Source organism: Narcine bancroftii, chromosome 6 (genome assembly GCF_036971445.1).
Source record: "Narcine bancroftii isolate sNarBan1 chromosome 6, sNarBan1.hap1, whole genome shotgun sequence".
Lineage (NCBI taxonomy): Eukaryota > Metazoa > Chordata > Chondrichthyes > Torpediniformes > Narcinidae > Narcine > Narcine bancroftii.
Window position 1 is genome coordinate 203,850,057 of NC_091474.1, and position 18,889 is coordinate 203,868,945.

General features: G+C 37.9%; 1 protein-coding gene across 6 annotated transcripts in view; it reads left to right on the plus strand.

Annotated features, from left to right (window-relative positions):
• Positions 1–18,889, plus strand: part of ahi1 (Abelson helper integration site 1) — a 343,535-nt gene that overhangs the window by 275,535 nt on the left and 49,111 nt on the right. For 4 of the 6 annotated variants that reach the window (XM_069887253.1, XM_069887251.1, XM_069887254.1 and 1 more), the window contains one exon: positions 8,966–9,024. In XM_069887253.1, the coding sequence (XP_069743354.1) occupies positions 8,966–9,024 (59 nt within the window). Of the gene's footprint in view, positions 1–5,943; positions 6,006–8,253; positions 8,294–8,965; positions 9,025–18,889 lie in introns of those variants that run through there. The other 2 variants (XM_069887259.1, XM_069887257.1) reach the window with 2 other exon arrangements.

An 18,889-nucleotide genomic window follows, 5' to 3' on the forward strand; every position in this document is an offset into this window, starting at 1 on the left:
GACTCTGTATTTAACATGAATGTAAAAGAGATTATAATGTTTGACAAGTCTATGAAAATAAAAAAAAATTTTTAAACTGCTTGTCTTCTCTTGAAGGTTCTTGGTCGTCACTGAGGCACTCGGAAAAGTGTCTCCTGAACTGCTGCTCCAACAGCTCATCAAGTTTCACAACAGATATTCTGTTGACACTTGTATTTGACTGCTCCTGAGCATTGTCACCCTTTTTTCCTAGTGGTCCATTAATTGTCCAGCCAAGAGTGGCTTTGATAGCTTAAGGTCTATCTCCCATATGGTATTACATCTACTGGTTGCAGAGCCTTTGGTACATCTGAACCAATCACCATCTCTGTCTCAGAGCCAATTTCAGGTAGATGATCCTTCCTCAGATGAGACCACCATTTGATATTGTTTTGATGTGGGATGTTTCCTTTGTGCCTGGGATGTTTCCTTGGTGCCTGAGAGATCACAAAAATCACTGCTGTCCAGTCCAGCGACCTCGAAGCCTGAAACAATGCTGGTTTCCATGACCTTATCTTGATCCATAGTTCTCAATAGGATATGTGACCTTCTTCCCTTAAGATTAAGGTTGTACATTAGCTCCACTGCAAAATGGTGCAGTGCTACCTGGGTCAAGAAATGCATAAGTAGGCACTGTTGCATTCACCTTCCTGGCTTTGACTTGTACAGGCACTATTGAGAGTTTGCAGTTGTCTTCACTGACCCCAGTAAGACCATTTATCTGAACAGCATCGTTTTCAGCTACTTCCTTTCTTTCTGCTTGCTTCTTTTCCATTTCTTTCTTCAGTAAATATGCAGCATTTTGGGATGCTTTAAACTGCATATGTTGCAGCTGAGATGCTTCCTGCAGTTTTTGCTAATGTGCCCTTGACACAGACAACCATACATACTCCATTTTACTTTAGGAAATCGATTTTCTCACTAGGTGCCTTCTTTTCCAACCATGGACACATCTCCAAAGCATGTCCACCTTCACAGAACAAACAGCTCTTCACAGCAAGTAAACTCTCCTTTTTCTTAGTTCCTTTATCATTTTCCTTATCTGCAAATGTCACAGTGGTAGAAAAAATACTTCCTTTTAATCTTGGATAAGGCTTTAACTTGGACCCCCTTACATCTTTGCTCCCTGTTGGGAGTGTCTTTGATGTCTCCAAATATTGGCTCTGTTGCAATCCTCACTTGCCTTTCAAGGAAATCCTTGAAATTCAAGGTAACATTTTGATTGTGTTTTTCATGGAAATCAAAGACTACGGTTCTCCAAATATCCCTCAGCACGAATGGCAACTTCCTTATGATGACTAGTATATTAATAAGCAGATTAAGCTCATGCATGTAGTCAATATCTTTCATGGCATTACAGCATCCTCTTAGAAAGAGGGTATATGTTTGTAGAGCCCTTGACTTCCAGTTTTATCGACAAAAGAGCTTTCTCCATATAAGCTGTAGCAATTTTAGCTCTTTGTCAAAATGCTCCTGTAGAAAAGACTTTGTCATCATGAATCCTCTGAACCAGGCCATACGTAGGTAACTCCTTACAAGTTCCCTTGGCTCTCCACTCGTGTACTGTTCCAGATAATAGAGACAATCTCTGTGGCTTTTGTTCTTGCTTTCAATATTGTGTCCCAAGGATTTATTGAATGCATGGTTCTGAAGTGGGTCACCATCAAAGACTTTAATCTCCTTCTTGGGCATGGAAGAGGAACACTGTAGATGAATTAATGATGCAGTGATTTCATTTTGCCTTTCCATGACTGAGAATATGTTGCTCTGTTCACTGTTGCTTGCAGCAGGTAATGTAGCTGGAGATGTAACATGTGCATGTTTACTCGGATTTCTGATGTTTAACTGGTATGTCAAGGGAACTGTGGGGACAGACTGGACCCAAGCTGCAGCTCTGTCTGTGGTTTTTTCCACTGGTGCTTGTGGATCAGTTGCACCGTGCCTTGGGAGGATTTGTCCATGTGTATGCATGTCTTGTAACTGTGGTACAAAAAGATCTGCCAACATTAAATGTTTTATTTTCCTGTTGTCCTTTCTCAAGATATGATTCCATACCATCAAACACTTCAGATAAGTTACCTCTGAGGCTCCTAGTACCTCCATTTTGGCCCTGGTGGCAGCAATGTTTGCTTTTCTTCATTCCTCCTTAGCTGCTTCTGCTGCTTAATTTCCCTCCTTAGCTGTTGCTCCTGCTTTTCCAAAGCGTGTTTTATCCTTAAACAATTTTTGTTGTATAACAAGAGCAGCCATTTTAACCTGAGCCTTTAAATGTGCAGATATTGTACTGGAAAATCTGAAGTTTGATCTAGAAGAACTCTGTTTGCTTCAAGTTCAAGTAGCCTCTATTTGTCACTTTAAAACCGTAGCTACAGTAAAAAAAAAGAGATAATGTGCTCCAAGATCAAGGTGTTACATAAAGAACATGCAGGACTCAACACAGCAAGGTACAATAGCACCATATCCAAGAGATGTGTGACCGACTGCCACACCGCCATCTTGAAACCAAGACTGTCACTATATCCTCACAGGAATTAAATATCATATATTAGACTGGTTCTCTTACACTTTACAAACTACAGTTACACCATCTACTTAAAATATGAAAAATAGTGTTACAATATATTAATAGTCAGAGACTAGGTAGTGGGCACAGTAAGACAGGTTGCAATATCTACTTGGTCCAAAGATGCCACTGCAACCTAATACCACGCCATCATCCAAGGCCAAGAATCTTGGCATCTACTGGACCTCAGATGTTAAAAAGAGACCTCCAGCTTGTCGTGAAACTACGGCCCATTTCACAGTCTCTTCATAGTCCTTAAGCCTCAGCTCCTAGGCCCCACGATCCAGGCCACTGCATCTACCATGGATCCCCGAACTGACACATGACTTGGCACTCCAGGCACCTTACAATACTTTGCCATCTTCTCGACCATCACCAGTCACACCACTGACTCGAACTCTGAAAGTCACCCGCAGCCACCCTCTGACTTTGAAAGCACTGGCAGCGCACCGCCAGTTCTGACACTGAAGACCCCGGCAGCTATGACAACTTTGACACTGCAGGCCCACATCACCACACCAGAGGCTCGGTCTCCTCAGCCATCTAGGCTACAACGGACACTCCATTCCCACAGCAGTTGAGTCTGCCCATCTTCTCAGTGTTTTCTCAGAGGTCTGCTTCTTGTTTGACAATTTCCAACTTGCTGCAGCCAACTCACGATGTTCCAGTGTCCCACCTCATTCCATCAAAGATTGTCTATGGCGCATAATTGGTGAGTTTCTGTAACACTAGGTCCAAAGAGGCCGCTCTGGGCTGCTCCCATGCAACCATCTTGGATACCCACATCCTTCTCCTGTTTCCAACAGTTGACACTGTAATCTGCTTGTCTGATGTTGCCTTAATACTTGACTTTCTCCAGTCTGGATTACACATCCTTTGCATTTTCATTCTCTTCACCACCATTTGGTGGCACACCAATATGGCCGCTGTATGTATTTATCCCAAAGAGGGATAATTTTGTATCTTCTATTTTTCTATTTTCTGTGCCAACAATTTTTTTATTAACTAAATGTAGCGACTACTATCCATCAGTGACACCTGGAGGCAAGGTGGGGCTCTTGTTTATGACGTGTTTCGATTGATTCACCACGAAGTCCAGATGAGTTCTAAATGTTTTATTTATTAACACTGAAAAGACGTAGCAATCTATAATAACGTAACATTCCAATAATAACAACTGTTGTAATGATCTTGTTTAGCATTCTATGAAATGTCTATAAATAACAGTCAACAAAAATTATGCGAGCCTCGCTCACCTTATACAACCCGCCAACCCAGTCGATGGGCTAATGAACTATGAGACTCTCCCGCCCAAACTCCCGCGCTTGCGCCAATTGTCCCCAGTCCGCGAAACCCACCACTTATGCACCAAACACGGATGCAACATGGAGCAGAATGGCAGCTCCGACCCTGAGTCTCTGCCGAAGCCCACAGCTAGCTCAAAGGGATGCCGCCAACACCCACAACATACCCAAAATGTAAATAACCCCCTTTTGGCCCCTACGCCCAGTATCTGGCACCTACAGGGATTGCGGATGCCAGAGATGCAAATTTTCCTGTTGTCTGAAATTCACTCTTACAATGCCTGACTAATACACCTGCATGAAGAAAGGAAATGAGAAAGGAAGATACAGAGAAAAAGAGTGAATTGATGAAAAAAATTAAAATATAACACATACAAAGTGGAAAAAATATTATGAAAACAAAACAAAGATATTATGAATTAAGAGAGAAACCACACAAAATATTGGCTTGGCAACTTAAAACAGAACAAGCAAAAAGAACTATATTGACAACAAGGAAAGAAGACAAACAGATTTCATACAACCCAAATTATATTAATGAAAATTTCAGAAAATTCTGTTAAAAGTTATATCAAACTGAAAATTCAGGGAAAAATTACAAGACAGATGAATTTTTATCAAACATTGAATTACCCCAATTACAATTGGAAGATCTAAATAAACTACTAGAACCCCTGACAATTGCAGAAATACAAGATAAATTAATGACATTACTGAATAATAAAACACCAGGCGAAGGTGGATTCTCTACAGAATTTTATAAAATATTTAATCTATTAATTCCTCCCTTTTTAGAAGTAATATTAAATAAAATTATAAAAAATAGGATACCAAAAGATCCAGAAATCTTCCAGTTAAACAACATAAAAGACAAAGAATTAGGCTTAAAATTAGACAAAACTCAAAAAAGATTTATTCTGATTGCACTCGCAGCTGCAAAAAAATGCACAATGACAACTTGGAAAACAGAAACAACCTTAAAAAGTGTATTCCATTAGAAAAAAATTACCTACAATTTAAGGGACAAATGTGCTTTATTTGAGCAAATTTGGAAACCATACATAGAGTATATTAAAAACCACCAATTTCAGACCTCCACCTCTTAAAATAATAATAAATGACAAATATAAAAATACTTAAATATAAAATTTAAGATGACACAACTCTTTTCCTTATGCATGGTTTTACTTTTTATTTTTATTTATTTTCTTTTACTTTAAGGGAGTCGGGAGGGTGGGAGGAAAAAGGGTAAAATGTCACTGTGTGTATTTTAATGATGAATGTATATATTATTATTGTAGTGGTTCACAGTGAAATATTAAATAAATAAATATTTTTTTTCGGACCTTTGCCTGAGACACCCTATTTAAAAAATTACTTGAGTTTTTCATAATGTTGCTAGGTGAGGCCATTGTTTTTCTGCTTAGTATGTCCAAATATTGTCAATGTGAGTGAGGTGTTTGTAGTTCTTTCTATATTTATGCTTGAGAGCAAATGCATAATCCTATATTGTTTGCATTTTTAATATTTAAATAGATGTATTCTTGCAATAGATATGGGATTACAATCTTGCTTTTGACTGTGGGATAGTATTTTTTTTGTTGGTTAGTTTCAATAATTGTGCAGCTGACAAGACAGCTAGGCAAATTGCTTTGGAGTCTGTGTCAATGTTGCTTTTGGGTTTGTGATCTGGAGATATGTAAATCTGGCAAGTAGAATCTCGAGCTAATTTCTGGCACTTATCCCATCCTATTACCAACATATCTTACCACACCTCATTTGTGGAGAAACACTTGGCTTCAATTAAATATTTTCTAACACATCATTCTCAGTCAGGAAATTGCAGGTGCAATTCTGCATCCTCCAGTTCCACAATAGCAAAACCTATCAATAAAATGTGGCTGTATCTATTAAAATTAAATTATAGTTATTTTCATTTGGTTTAAGCAAACCATGAGCATCAGCTATGAAACACCACATTGAATATGGAATAAGATTGAGTTCAAACAATCATAAATATATTGTCCATTATAGATTTTACTTCTGATTGGATTTTAGGGAAGAGCATTGGTGGGCCATTCAAGAACAAGTCAACCTGTGGCTGAATTCATTAAAATGTTTGAAGAGATAATTAACAATTAACTGAGTTGCTCCAACAAAAAAAATCCTGTGCAGTGTCTTTTTTATGTGATTGAACACAAACGATGTATTTAGAGTTGAAGAACAAAGGTTGGCTGTATCTTAATCCCCAACTTCAATTATTAGACCACAAGACACAGCTGAAATAAACTATTCAGCCCATAAGTCTTCCTCGCCACTTAATCATGAGCTAATCCATTTTCCTGCACAACTCTGCTGCCCTGCCCTGCTCCACATACCCTTTGATGCCCTGGCTAATCAGAAACCTATCAATCTTGGTCTTAAATACACTCAATGTCCTGGCTTCTACCACTGCCTGTGGCTACAAATTCCATAGATTTTCAACCCTCTGGCTGAAGAAATTCCTCTGCATCTTTATTCAAAGTCCTTCAATCCTAAAGTTGTGCTCTCTTGTTTGAGGCTCTACCACCATCTACATCTACTCGGCCCATGCATTTCAACATTTGAAATATTTCAATGAGATTCCCCCAATTCTTCTAAATTCCAATGAGTACAGGCCAAGAGCTCTCATAAGCTCCTCATATTATAACCCTTTCATTCCTGGAATCATTCTTGTGAACCTCCTCTGAAGCCTCTCCAATGTCAGCACATCTATATTTAAAAGAGGAGCCTAAAACTGCTCACAATACTTGATGAGGTCTCACCAGTGCCTTAAAAAGTCTCAACATAACATTCCTTGTTCTTATATTTCTATTCCTCTTGAAATGAATGCCACCATTACATTTTCCTTCTTCACCACTGGCTCAACATGCAAGATAGCTTGAAGATAAACTTGTATGAGAACTCCCAGGCTCCTTTGGAATGAAGTCCTATCTGGATATTTTCAATTTTCTCCCTATTTAGAAAATAGTCTATTTTGATAATTTTGATTAAATAGAAAGATAACACTCCACATGCACAATGGCTAAGGAATATTATGTCTTGTTTAATCCTAGAAAAAAATTAGATATTCTATCAAGGATTCAAATATTAAGTTCCAACAAACATATGGCCCATTTATAGACTATTATCCTAATCTCAAGATTTAGTGTTGTTCTGGAATTTTGGCACTGTGCTGTCATTTGATTCATATATGTCACTACCCCACCCTTGACCATCCGCAGATTGGAGGAACAATACCTCATTTTTCATCTGGGCCCGCTCCAACCCCAGGGAATGAACATTGAGTTCACTGCATTCCACTAATCAGCTTGCCTCTTCGCCCTCCCCCTCCCCACTAACTAGTCATTCCAGTTCCTACTTCCTTTCTCTCTCCACCTAGCCTAGACTCCTCCCCCCCCCCCCCCCCCCACCTATCAACTCCCACTCTCACTAACCCTCCCCCTTCCCCCTTTTGTTTGGCTATCTCTCATGTTCGCTGACTCCTTGATAAAGGGCTCAGGCCTGAAACATTGGTAATGTATCTTTATCTTTGCTATATAAAGGCACTGTTTGACCTGCTGAGTTTCTCCAGTGTTTTCTCACTAAACCACGGTGTCAGCAGAATCCTTTGTTTTACCCTTGCTTAGAGGGTTTTGTAATTTTTTTCTTCTTTTGGGTTTTCTTGTTGTTAAATTTGACTTCATTGTCATGCTCTGGGTTTCCTTGTTATGAGAATATTTGTATTATTTTTCAAATCTTGTAGCACATTGTATCATTGACCTGTTTAATTGTTTATATTGTAAAATATTAATAAAATATTTTGAAAAGAAAATAGTCGGCCCTTTTATTTTTTATACCCAAGTACACTTTCCAACATTGTATTTCATTTGTCACTTCTCTGGTTATTATACTTGCAATGCCTCTGGTATCTTTTAATGTTTGCAGAAGAGACAGATGATTGTGCAAGTGGCTAGGCTTCTTCTGCTTGATATTTAGCGTAACCATGAGTCTTGGGGAGAAGAAGGGATAGTTTCACAGCCTGGAATTGAAATTCCCATTTTAAGAAGGCTTCTGTGAATCCCTGCCCCATAAGTCTGAAAGAAGTTCACCAGATTTAAGCAGGGTACCTGTTGGTTGAAAGATAAATACTTTTTTAAGATCTTTGCTTCTGACCCTAGCCTTCTCCCGTCCAACCAAAGTGATAATTAGTTATGTTGAGGAGAATAGAATGACTGGGGGAGAGAAAAAGAAAGAGACTGCTTCTGTTTTGGAAAGAGGAATGGGGAGAGTGTGAAAGTGAAGGAAAAAATGAACTTGTCATCCTGTTGTTCACCTTTGACATTCCAGTACCAGCAGCCAGTGGTTGAAGAATGAAGCCCAGATTCTTGGTCATCAAAGTGATGGTTGGTATCTTGACAGTTCTATCAAATCAAACTTTCTCACCAATAAGCTGCTTGCTAACCCTCAGTTTGCATTCTGCTGCAAGCCTCATCATAGATCTGAGTTCCAAAGAAAGATGATCATTATTGGAGGTTAATCATCCCAGTCAAGATACCAGTGCAACAGTTTCTCAGGGCAGTGTCCAAGCTGTTCAACCAATATCTGGCTTCAGAAATAAGGTGTTTGCTGATGATTAGTTCAAATTCACTTTAATTCATAACTGCTCAATAAATGTGGTTGTCCATTCCTGCCAGACCTTGTTCTACACTGATTTCCAGCTTTCTTCCACAGGTGGAATCATTGTAGAAGCTGATTATAGATATTGCTCTTTGCTGCCAAATGTAGGATTATTAAAATGTGTACTGGCTCTTATCCATCACCACAACCTCCACTCACACATTATCAACTCTCCTCTCCAGAAGGTGCCTCTTTGTCTTCTTCTGTACTGCCCCATGTTGATTCCAAGAAGATGCTATTTTTTTCTCGTTTTCTATTAAATGTGTTGAATTTTGAATATTAATAGCTCCATTAATAAGGGAACAAAATGTGAAATCTAAAAAAGTTATCCTTTCCACACAAAAAACAATGCTAAGTTCTCATATTATTTTTCTTTCATTAGGAGGATTCAGTCCTGTGGGGCATCGTTTTGGCAGACCACCATCAATCAAGCTGGAGACAGTATGAATTTTAAAACCACTTTCAAAATATATAACTGAGTAATCTCATTACTCTCATTTTGCATGTGTTGTTTATTTCCTTTTTTAATGTAATCACATGACAATAACAATTTGTTTGCATGCATTGATTGAAAACAATGTTACATTTCTTATCCTATGTACTGCAAGCTTTTATAAAACTCTTTGTATTAGGTTTTCTATTTGAGTTCAGGCCATTATCTTAACTTTATTTAAGAATTTTATCTTCAATTCTATTCATAGATCAATGCCAAATTTATTTTTCTGAACCTTTGTTTTTGTCCTACTCCATTGCATTTCTTTCCCAATGTGTGTGTTCCATATTTTTCCAGTACTGTCATCCAGGGATTCCCAAACTTTTTCTTTCCACTCACCTACCACCTTAAGTAATTCCTATGCCATCAGTGTTCTGTGATTAGCAAGGGATTGCTTAAGGTGGTAGGTGAGTGGGAGGGGAAGGTTGAGAACCACTGCTGTAGACCCTATTGTTACTCAAATATTTTTCTCAAAATGGTCATTGGCCCATTTCCTTTGGAGTTATGAAACCATGCACATAACGAGTCAATAAGGGACGATTAAAACAGTGGTTTTCAAACCTTTTTCTTTCCACTTACCTACCACTTTAAGTAATCTCTTACTAATCATAGAGCACCGATGGCATAAGAATTACTTAAGGTGGTAGGTGAGTGGAAAGAAAAAGTTTGGAAATCCCTGGATGACACTATTAGAAAAATATGAAACACAAACATTGGGAAAGAAATGCAATGGAGTAGGACAAAAACAAATGTGGCAACATAGTAATAACAAGGAGGATTAGGTTCAGAAAAATAAATTTGGCATTGATCTATGAATAGAATTAAAGATAAAATTCTTAAATAAAGCTACCGTTTGCTAGAATTTAATTTCTTCATTGTAACCTCTCTTGACTATTTTAATTTCCGCTTCATTAATGACTTAAGTGATCTCCTTTACCAGTGTTATGTCCAGAACAAATTTTTACTTAGTAGAAACACAAAAATGCTGGAGGAACTTAGCAGGCCATGCCACACATTTTTACTCGATTTGTTTTAACTGTAGAATTAACTGATCAGTAGTTGATATGGAGGATTTCAACTTGCAATTTGTAAATTGAAGATACCCTTAACAAGTACTCTTCACCTGAACATAAAGTTCATAATAATATTTGTTCTGAATATGTAGTCTTAAGCACATAGAAAAGGACAGAATGGGCCCTTCACTCTACACTATTTCCCCTATACCCCTCTAAAACATGTTGTAATGAAGGAAGAAGAGAGATCTATGAAGTTGTGGAGGATTTTTTTTAATGGGAAACCATTTCTTTTTTCTGTGGGTTGTCAAAGAGAATTTATCAAAGAAAATTACCATGAAAAATTGACGTTGAGAAATTGTGTGACAGTAAAGGGAAGAAAATTAAGATAAAGTTGCATCATGTACCATAATCAAAGTAAACTGTGCTGAACAAGAGCGCTGACAAACAGAATTTATCAACCACATAAGAAGATATTAACAGTTGAGAAATAGTTTTTAAAAGTTTGTTAAAGGAAGAGAGAAGTAAGGAGAATCCAATAAGTGACAAAAATAGAGCTTAAAAAAAAACAATCTTCCACAGGAACAGTGGGCCGAGTTGCATCGGCATCAGTGGAAGAAGAAGAACAGTAAACATTTCAGGTTGGAACATTCAAGTTTCAATGCAAGATGTTGAAGTTGATCAAGGGTTTTGACCTGAAATATTCAGCATTCTTTTTCTCCCACTGATGCTACCTGACCCACTGAGTTATTGTAGCAGATAGTTCTTTGTTCCAGATTCCAGAATATTCAGTCTCTCATGCATCTCCAGGTGAAACATAAGGGTTGAAAAGTTTGGTCTGAGGCAACAGATGGCACTAATGGAGCAATAAACTTCATGAATGCCAAAATTATTGGAATGAAGAAATATTGGAAATTGTGGAACTGAGGAAATTTAACAGGACATGAACAGACCAAGGATCTGAACAAATTTTTTAAAAGGATGAAGATTTAAAAATAGAAGAATTGGTGGATTAAAGATCAGCAACATAGAGTTAAAGGGTGAGAAAAAAAAAGGAGATAGGTCTGATTGTGGCAACTGTGGAAGGGCCGCATTGCTATGTGCTATGGGAAAGATCATTACTAGTGCTCCTCATTTCCTCATATCAATGGCCAGGGAGCTGTTCCCCACACATTGTGAATTCTGTCCATCTAAAAGCATAATAGACATGATTATTGCCATATGACCACTTAAAGAAGCATACAGGAAATAGTGCCAATATTTTGCAGGGCCTTTTGCAATCTAATCAAAACCCTTGATTCCACAATCTGAGAGCAATGCTCTTCTCAAGTTTAGGCTCTCTCAGAAATTCAGCTCCTTCTTGCTTTTCTTTTATGTTAACAGTAAATTGATGTGCCAACAGCAGAACCATTTTAGTGAAGACTAATGGCAGACAATACTGAAGTGGTCCCATATCCTGAACTAGTACATTCCTTTTTAAAAAAAATACAGAGGATATTAAGGCTTGAAAAATTAGTTGTATGATCAATCCTTAGAACATCAATGAAAACTACACTTATTTCTCAGTCACTTCTGTTCCTTTTTCAAACATGGCATCTGCTAAAGGTTATTGAAGTTCATATCAACTACTCTTTCAAATGAAAGCATTAAAGTATTGACATTGGTTACACTTTAAAATATGACATTTTTGTTATTGTATTTAAAACAGTCTAAACAGAGGGCATCTACTGGGAGTTCACTACTAATTTTAGGACAATTATGTTTAGCAGGTTTCAATGACTGTAAAGACAAAGCTTAAATTTTGGTTTTTTTTAAACTTTATTTGAGATTTTATAACATGAATAACATATAGGATTACATTTAAAAAAATTAAGAATAAAATTACAATACAGTATCAGTAATATAAATAAACTATACCCTCCCCACTAATTATTACACATTAATAACCCAACTCAAATTAGTCCAACCCCCCCCTTTGCCCCCAAAATAAAGAGTGAAGAATTAATAAAGTTAATAATATATGTGAGAAAAAAACCCACTTACAAAAAAAACAAAAACATAACCGATTAAAATACTAACAAAAAGAAAAGTAATTAATACTAAGATATCAGAATTAAAAAACAAATTTAAATCAAACTTAAACGCATATATTTAACAGAGTTAAGATGAAACATATATTTAACTCAAACTTAATATAAAGGATTAGTAAAGTTAGTAACATTATCTATCAAAAATTCTTAAACAATAATCAATTCTTAAAAAAAAATTGTAGCATGAAAAAAAGATGAAAAACAAAATTTTTTCTATAGAGATAAACCTTCACCAAATATCAACTAACTTCACATCTATCATCATATTAGTCACATAAACCACCATCTTAAAACAAAATTCAAACCTCATTAAGCATTGTACAATTCAATTTTAGTACTCTTCCACCATTTTTCCCTTTTACTCTTGAATAGTTATCCAATAAAAGCTCCAATACCACATTTAAATATCCCCAATCATTATGTTAAAATTCAGATATCCAAATAATAAAAACACATCTACAATGAAATCTATATCTTCAACAAATGGAGCATAAACCACAAAATTCAAGCCTCATTAAGAATTTTACAATTCAATTTATAACTTTCACCATTATTCCCTTCGTTCTATAACTAAAATAGCAAAATAATATACACCAGAATTACCACTCCTTTCACCTTAAAGTTAAAGAAAAAATATTAAAAAAACTTATCCATCCCATTCACATTTAAATTTCAGATATTCCTTATCTACTGAATAAACTTTACAAAAAAAAACCACATCAATTTTTAGTTTTTTAAACAATCAAATACTTTCTTATGCTCTTTAATCTAATAATACAAAAAAAAGAAAAAAAAACGGGTAGGAGGTTAAAAATACCCCCTCCCATCTAAACCGCGCAATGCGGTAACTCCCAAAAAAAAATGGGTGTGAGATAACTCACACGTAGCAGATGACTTTCAGGAAATAGTGTCTATCCAGTTCTCCCCTCCAACTCTCACTTCATCTTAAACTAACATCATCATTATTTAATATCCCTTTTTTTAAAAAAACATTAGAAAAAAAAAAGGACAACTCTTCTTTTAATCAGCTCCAACTGCCGAGTCACCATTACAACCATTCCTTCTTGGAGCACGGCTCTTTTCTTCCATCTCTTGTCTCCTTAGAGATTGCGGTGGACTGTATCTGTTGAAACTGAGTAATTGGCAGCTCTTGAGCAAATGCTATAGCTTCCTTTGGAGAATCAAAGAACTTTGGTTGGTAACCATCTTGAAAAACCTTCAAAACAGCTGGTTGCCTTGTAACCTTTCTTCCACAACAACTCTTTAGCAGGATTGAATTCCCGTCGTTGGAACATAACTTCTTGACTCAAATCCGCATAGAAGAAAACTCGATTATTTTGAATCATCAAGGGTGATTTTCTCTGTTGTGCATTTCTAATAGCCACTCGTAAAATTATTTCTCTGTCGTAATAATTCAAGCAACAAACCAAAACAGGTCTTGGACTTTGACCTGAAATAGGTCTTCTACGCAAGGCTCTGTGAGCACGTTCCAGTATTATACCTTCCGGGAAATGTTCTTGACCCAGCACCTGCGGAATCTATTCAGTAAAAAATTTTCTTGGGTCTCCTCCCTCCATACCTTCCGGCAAACCAATAATCTTTATATTGTTCCGTCTGGATTGGTTTTCCAAATAATCAATCTTTTCCACCAAATTTTTATTTTGAGTTTGTAAGTCTTCGACCATTTTGGTCACATCAAAAACTTGATCCTGTATTTCGTCTATATCTTCTTCACACGAATTAAATTTATCTCTCACTTCAAGCTTAAAAGCTCCAAACTCAGCCATCTGTTGAGAATGTATTTTCACCAGAGTATTAAACCTAGTACCAAGTTCAGTCATAATCTTGGATAATCCCTGCATTGTATAAGATAATTTAGATTCAAGATTCACAAAAATCTTTTCAATTGGAAGAGATTTTGGCTCAACAGATTCCTGCTTCTTCTGCATAACCAAAGGATCTTCTGTTCCTTCCTTCATTCTGGTTGCCTTCCTTGTAGTATGACTGCGTGTGGAAACCCCAGCCACAGCCTCTCCAGCAATAACTGGAGGACGCTGGCCGGGGTTTTCCCCAGTCCATAATGTATTAAGTTCTCCCAGTACATCAAGTTGTATAGGTTCTTTTATCTCAAGAGATGCAGTTTGCAGCGCCACCTCTACAGTTGACAAATGCCTTTGAGTAACTCTTTGTTCTAAAGGCTGTTTGGCGCCCTCTTTAGGGGGCTCTACCGATGTAACATAGAGCTCTACATCCAAACACTGTACCTCTCTCCTGGGATCCATTTCACGCTGAGTCCCGGTGTCTTTCCTGTAGGTAGGCTCCAAAACTTGAACTTTTGGAAAATGTAGTTTTTTGATGATCTGTTGTCGTTTTTTTTTGCTCTTTTCCACCAATTGTACCATCATAAATTAAATTAACAGCACCGAAATTATCTAAACTTTTAAAGAATTTTAACGGGCATTTCTAGACAAAACTATAAGATAGAGTCAGGAGAGGACTGGAAAGCACGTCTGATCCTTACGCCATCTTGCCACGCCCCCCGACAAAGCTTAAATTTGAATGAAGTATTAGTAGTAGAAATGGCAGAATGGGCTGGATCATATTGAAATTTGGTGATGGTTTTGATCACTACAACCAACATTCACCTATTAGTATTAGTACATGTGTGTGTGTAAATGTGTGTGGATATGTACATGTTTTTATATATAACACACACACACACACACACACACAGGCATCTTTTATATACACACACACACACACACACAGGCATCTTTTATATACACACACACACACACACACACACACACACACATACACAGGCATCTTTTATACACACACACACAGGTATCTTTTATACACACACACACAGGCATCTTTTATACATGCGCGCACACACACACACACACACACAAACACACACACACACAGGCATCTTTTATACATGCGCGCGCACACACACACACACACACACAAACACACACACACACATAGGCATCTTTTATACATACACACACACACACATACACACACAATGAAATATTGAAATCTGTGTCTTACTGATAAATGGAAGGCCAAATTGTTCAGTTGGCTCTGCTGCTGAACTCTGCCTTAAGTTGATTAATAGACACAATCTCGCTGGGAGTTTCTGGCATTATATTGAAGTATTGTACAATGAAACCGTTGCATTGTCCATGTTGGGTCCAAAATCCATTTTGGCCCGACGGGATCACCAATGTAGCAACTGTGTCACAGTGCAAAATGAAGAATGAGAAAATGATCAGACGTAGTCAAGTCAAAGTTCAGTAAAAATCATTTGCTCAACAGTCACGCGCAGCTTTTTAAACCCCGCACGTTCCAAATAACGTCATCGCATCGTGACATCTTTGGATTAAACCTCCAGTGAGCTGCTACACTATGTTCTATTCACTGTTTGGATACTATACATGGGATTTCAGTAGGGATTTAGGAAACTCGGGTTTTTTTAAATTGTTTTTTAAATGATGTTGAACGTTAAATACATTTAAAACCATCGAAAGGACACGCTTGTTTCACAACTTGCAAAACAGCAGCTCCAATTTTGATCCCTTTCAAGGCAAGCAAGGGCACTTTGTGAGCAGGGCTTCTGCACTTAGCTGATCAAGACCCTGTTGTTGTTCACATTACCCACTGGACTCCAGTTAGCAGAGGACCAGCAATAAAGGCCCTCCACATACAAACTACGCCAACTGAATGTGGGCATTGGAAAACTACATGTGTCAATTCCAGGAGGTGCATCTAGCCCAGTAGTTCTCAACCTTTCTCTTTCCACTCACATATCACTTTAGTAAGGGAATGCTTAAATTGGTCTGTGAGTGGGAGGAGAAGGTTGAGAATCACTGCGCTAGATCCAATTGATACTGAAATATTTTGCTTGAGATAAATGGTCATTGGCCTATTTCCTTTGGAGTTATAAAACCATGCACATAACGAGTCAATTAGGTACAATTAAAACAGGGGCTAACAGGGAAGAGGTCATGGGTAGATATACCACTTATCCATGAGTAATTATTGAATTTTGTGGATCAATTTTAGGGTAAAATTTAGGCATTACATGTATACTTTGTTTGACTTTGGTAAGTACCTGTGTCAATCCAGGCATTGAGTGTTCAGATGGGCAGACAGAAGGATGGGTCTGGGTGACAAGTCTGTGCTTGGAGTGTCAGGAGCTCTGATGGGTGGGAGGCTGGCCAAGTCTGGATGGTAAGTCTGCAGTCAGGGTGCCAGGAGTTCAGATGGGTGGGCAGCCAGGACCTAGGCAAAAGTCCGTGGTTGGAAACACTGGTGGATGGTTGGACGGGGCCAAGGTGAGAGTCCGTGATCGGGGTATTGGGACCTCTGGTAGGTGGGGATACTTTTACAGACAATGTATGAAAAAAATAACAGATTTGGGGTCCTAGAAAACGAGGGTCAACATTTACATGCTTCATGTGGAAGGTGGGAGGGTAGAAGAGAAATAGAAAGCTGAGATGATGGGTGAGGGGGTAGCTTGCTGAATAGGGAGGGATGGGAAGAGGTGGGGAGCTGGAGGAAAGGAGACAGAGAGATAGGAAAAGAGCATTTTGTGGGGGTTGGGGATTAATGGAAACTGGAGAAGTCGATGTTAATGTTGTCTGGTTGGAGAGTATATTGTGGAAAGCATACTGACTGGTTGCATCACAGCCTGGTTTGGGAATTTGATTGCTCAGGAACGTAGAAGGTCATAAAACATAGCAAGATCCATCACAGGCTCTGACCATCCATTGCCTCAAAAGGCAGCCAACATCATAAAGGGCCTCTTCTGGCCCAATTACACCCTCTTTTCACTGCTACTGATGGGCAGAAAGTACAGAAGCCTGTAAACCAGAACCTCAAGATTCAACAATGTTTTCTTTCCATCAGCTATCAAATTCTTGTAACTCCCCTTGGTGTACTAATCATAGACTGCTCAGGATTGCTTGCACTATTGCAAATCACTCTTTTTTGCACTAGAATCAAAGTGGAATAAATACTCTACAGTATTTGTGTAGTTATTTTCTCTCTTAATTTAATTAGATTTCTATTGTAGTTTTTCTTTACAAGTATCTGTTTGGCTGCAGCAAGTAAGAATTTCAGCGCAAATGTAGAATGAGTCGACAATAAACTCAGCGGCAGTAGCACAGGGAGTGGTTAACAGAAACCATGTAGCTTTGACTAATTGTCAAAACTAGAAACTAACAGAAATTCCTACAGCAGCCATTCTCAACCACCTTCTGACCATTGCCCCCTTAAGACTGATCAACGTTTATTGTCCCTCTTCCCTATGAAGCAGTCAAGTTACATTAGTTTCCTCCGTATTTCTTTCCTACCAACCACATAAAACCTTGGTTCAAGACTAGTCAAATGCAATTATATTGGATGCAAGGAATTTATCTCCGTCATTCTAGGCCAGGGGTCTGCAACCCACGGCTCTTTCATCCCTCTGCTGTGGCTCCCTGTGGCTTTGAGAAAATAATGTGAATACAGTAAATGGCTATTTAATTTAAATTATTTTTTATTTAATTAGTTTTATTCATGTAATAATTATTATTTTGGAGATTAAGGTGATCTTGTAACATTAAAATAAAATGTTTTGTAATATTTTGTTGATCATAATTTGCATCACAGCATTGTAGTGGTTGATACCACTGTGTATCACCTGTCACCGCCCGGCAAGTGACTTGTTTTGAACTTTTGACCCCCGGTAAGCTAACCATGGATAAATCCAAAAAAAAAGTTTCTGATGATCAGAGTAAAAATACTTCGAAGAATTGGATGAAATCTACAAATTCAAGTACTCTAGCTAGTTTTGTGGCAGCTCGGGAGATAGCTAGGCACTGGAAGCTGTTCACAGATGGGGAATATATCAAAGAATTGTTTATCAAGATATCAGAACATCTATTCTCGGACTTCAAAAACAAGAGTGAAATTGTTCAGAAAATCAACAGATATACCACTCTCTGCAAAGACTGTCAAGGACAGGACCATAAAAATGACAGCAAATATCACCAGTGAACTAATTAGGGACATTAATTTGGCTCCAGCGTACTCAATCGCCTGTGACGAATCAAAAAATGTAAATGATATTCAGCAAATAGCACTATTATGCAGATATGTGAACTCTGCTGGGCCACAGGAAGAAATCATTGAGTTGATACCACCTAAAGGCCAAACACGTGGGGGGGAGGACATCTGTGAGGCTGTGTTAGATTGTTTAAAGACCAAAGAAATAAATACCACCCACTTGGTGTCATTGGTTACTGATGGGGCACCGAGTATGACAGGAGCACAGAAGGGTTTTGTGACTTTACTTCAGAAGTCGCTAGATAGAAAACTGCTGACGCTTCCCTGCATCCTGCATCAAGGGGCATTGTCCGCTCAAACGTTTCCTCTGGAATACACAGAAGTGATGAATCTTGTCATACAGATAGTGAAGAAAATAATGGCAAAAGGATTAAACCACCAACAGTTCCATTCATTACTGGAAGAAGTTGAAAGCACATACTCTGAACTCCTGCTGCACAACAAAGTCTGGTGACTGTCCAAAGGGGAGGTGCTGAAGTAGTTTGTTGTATATCTGGAGCTTGTAAAAACTTTCCTGTAAAGCAAAGGACTCACCTTTCCAGAGCTAAAACAACCAGATTGTCTGGAAAAGCTGCACTTCATGGTGAATA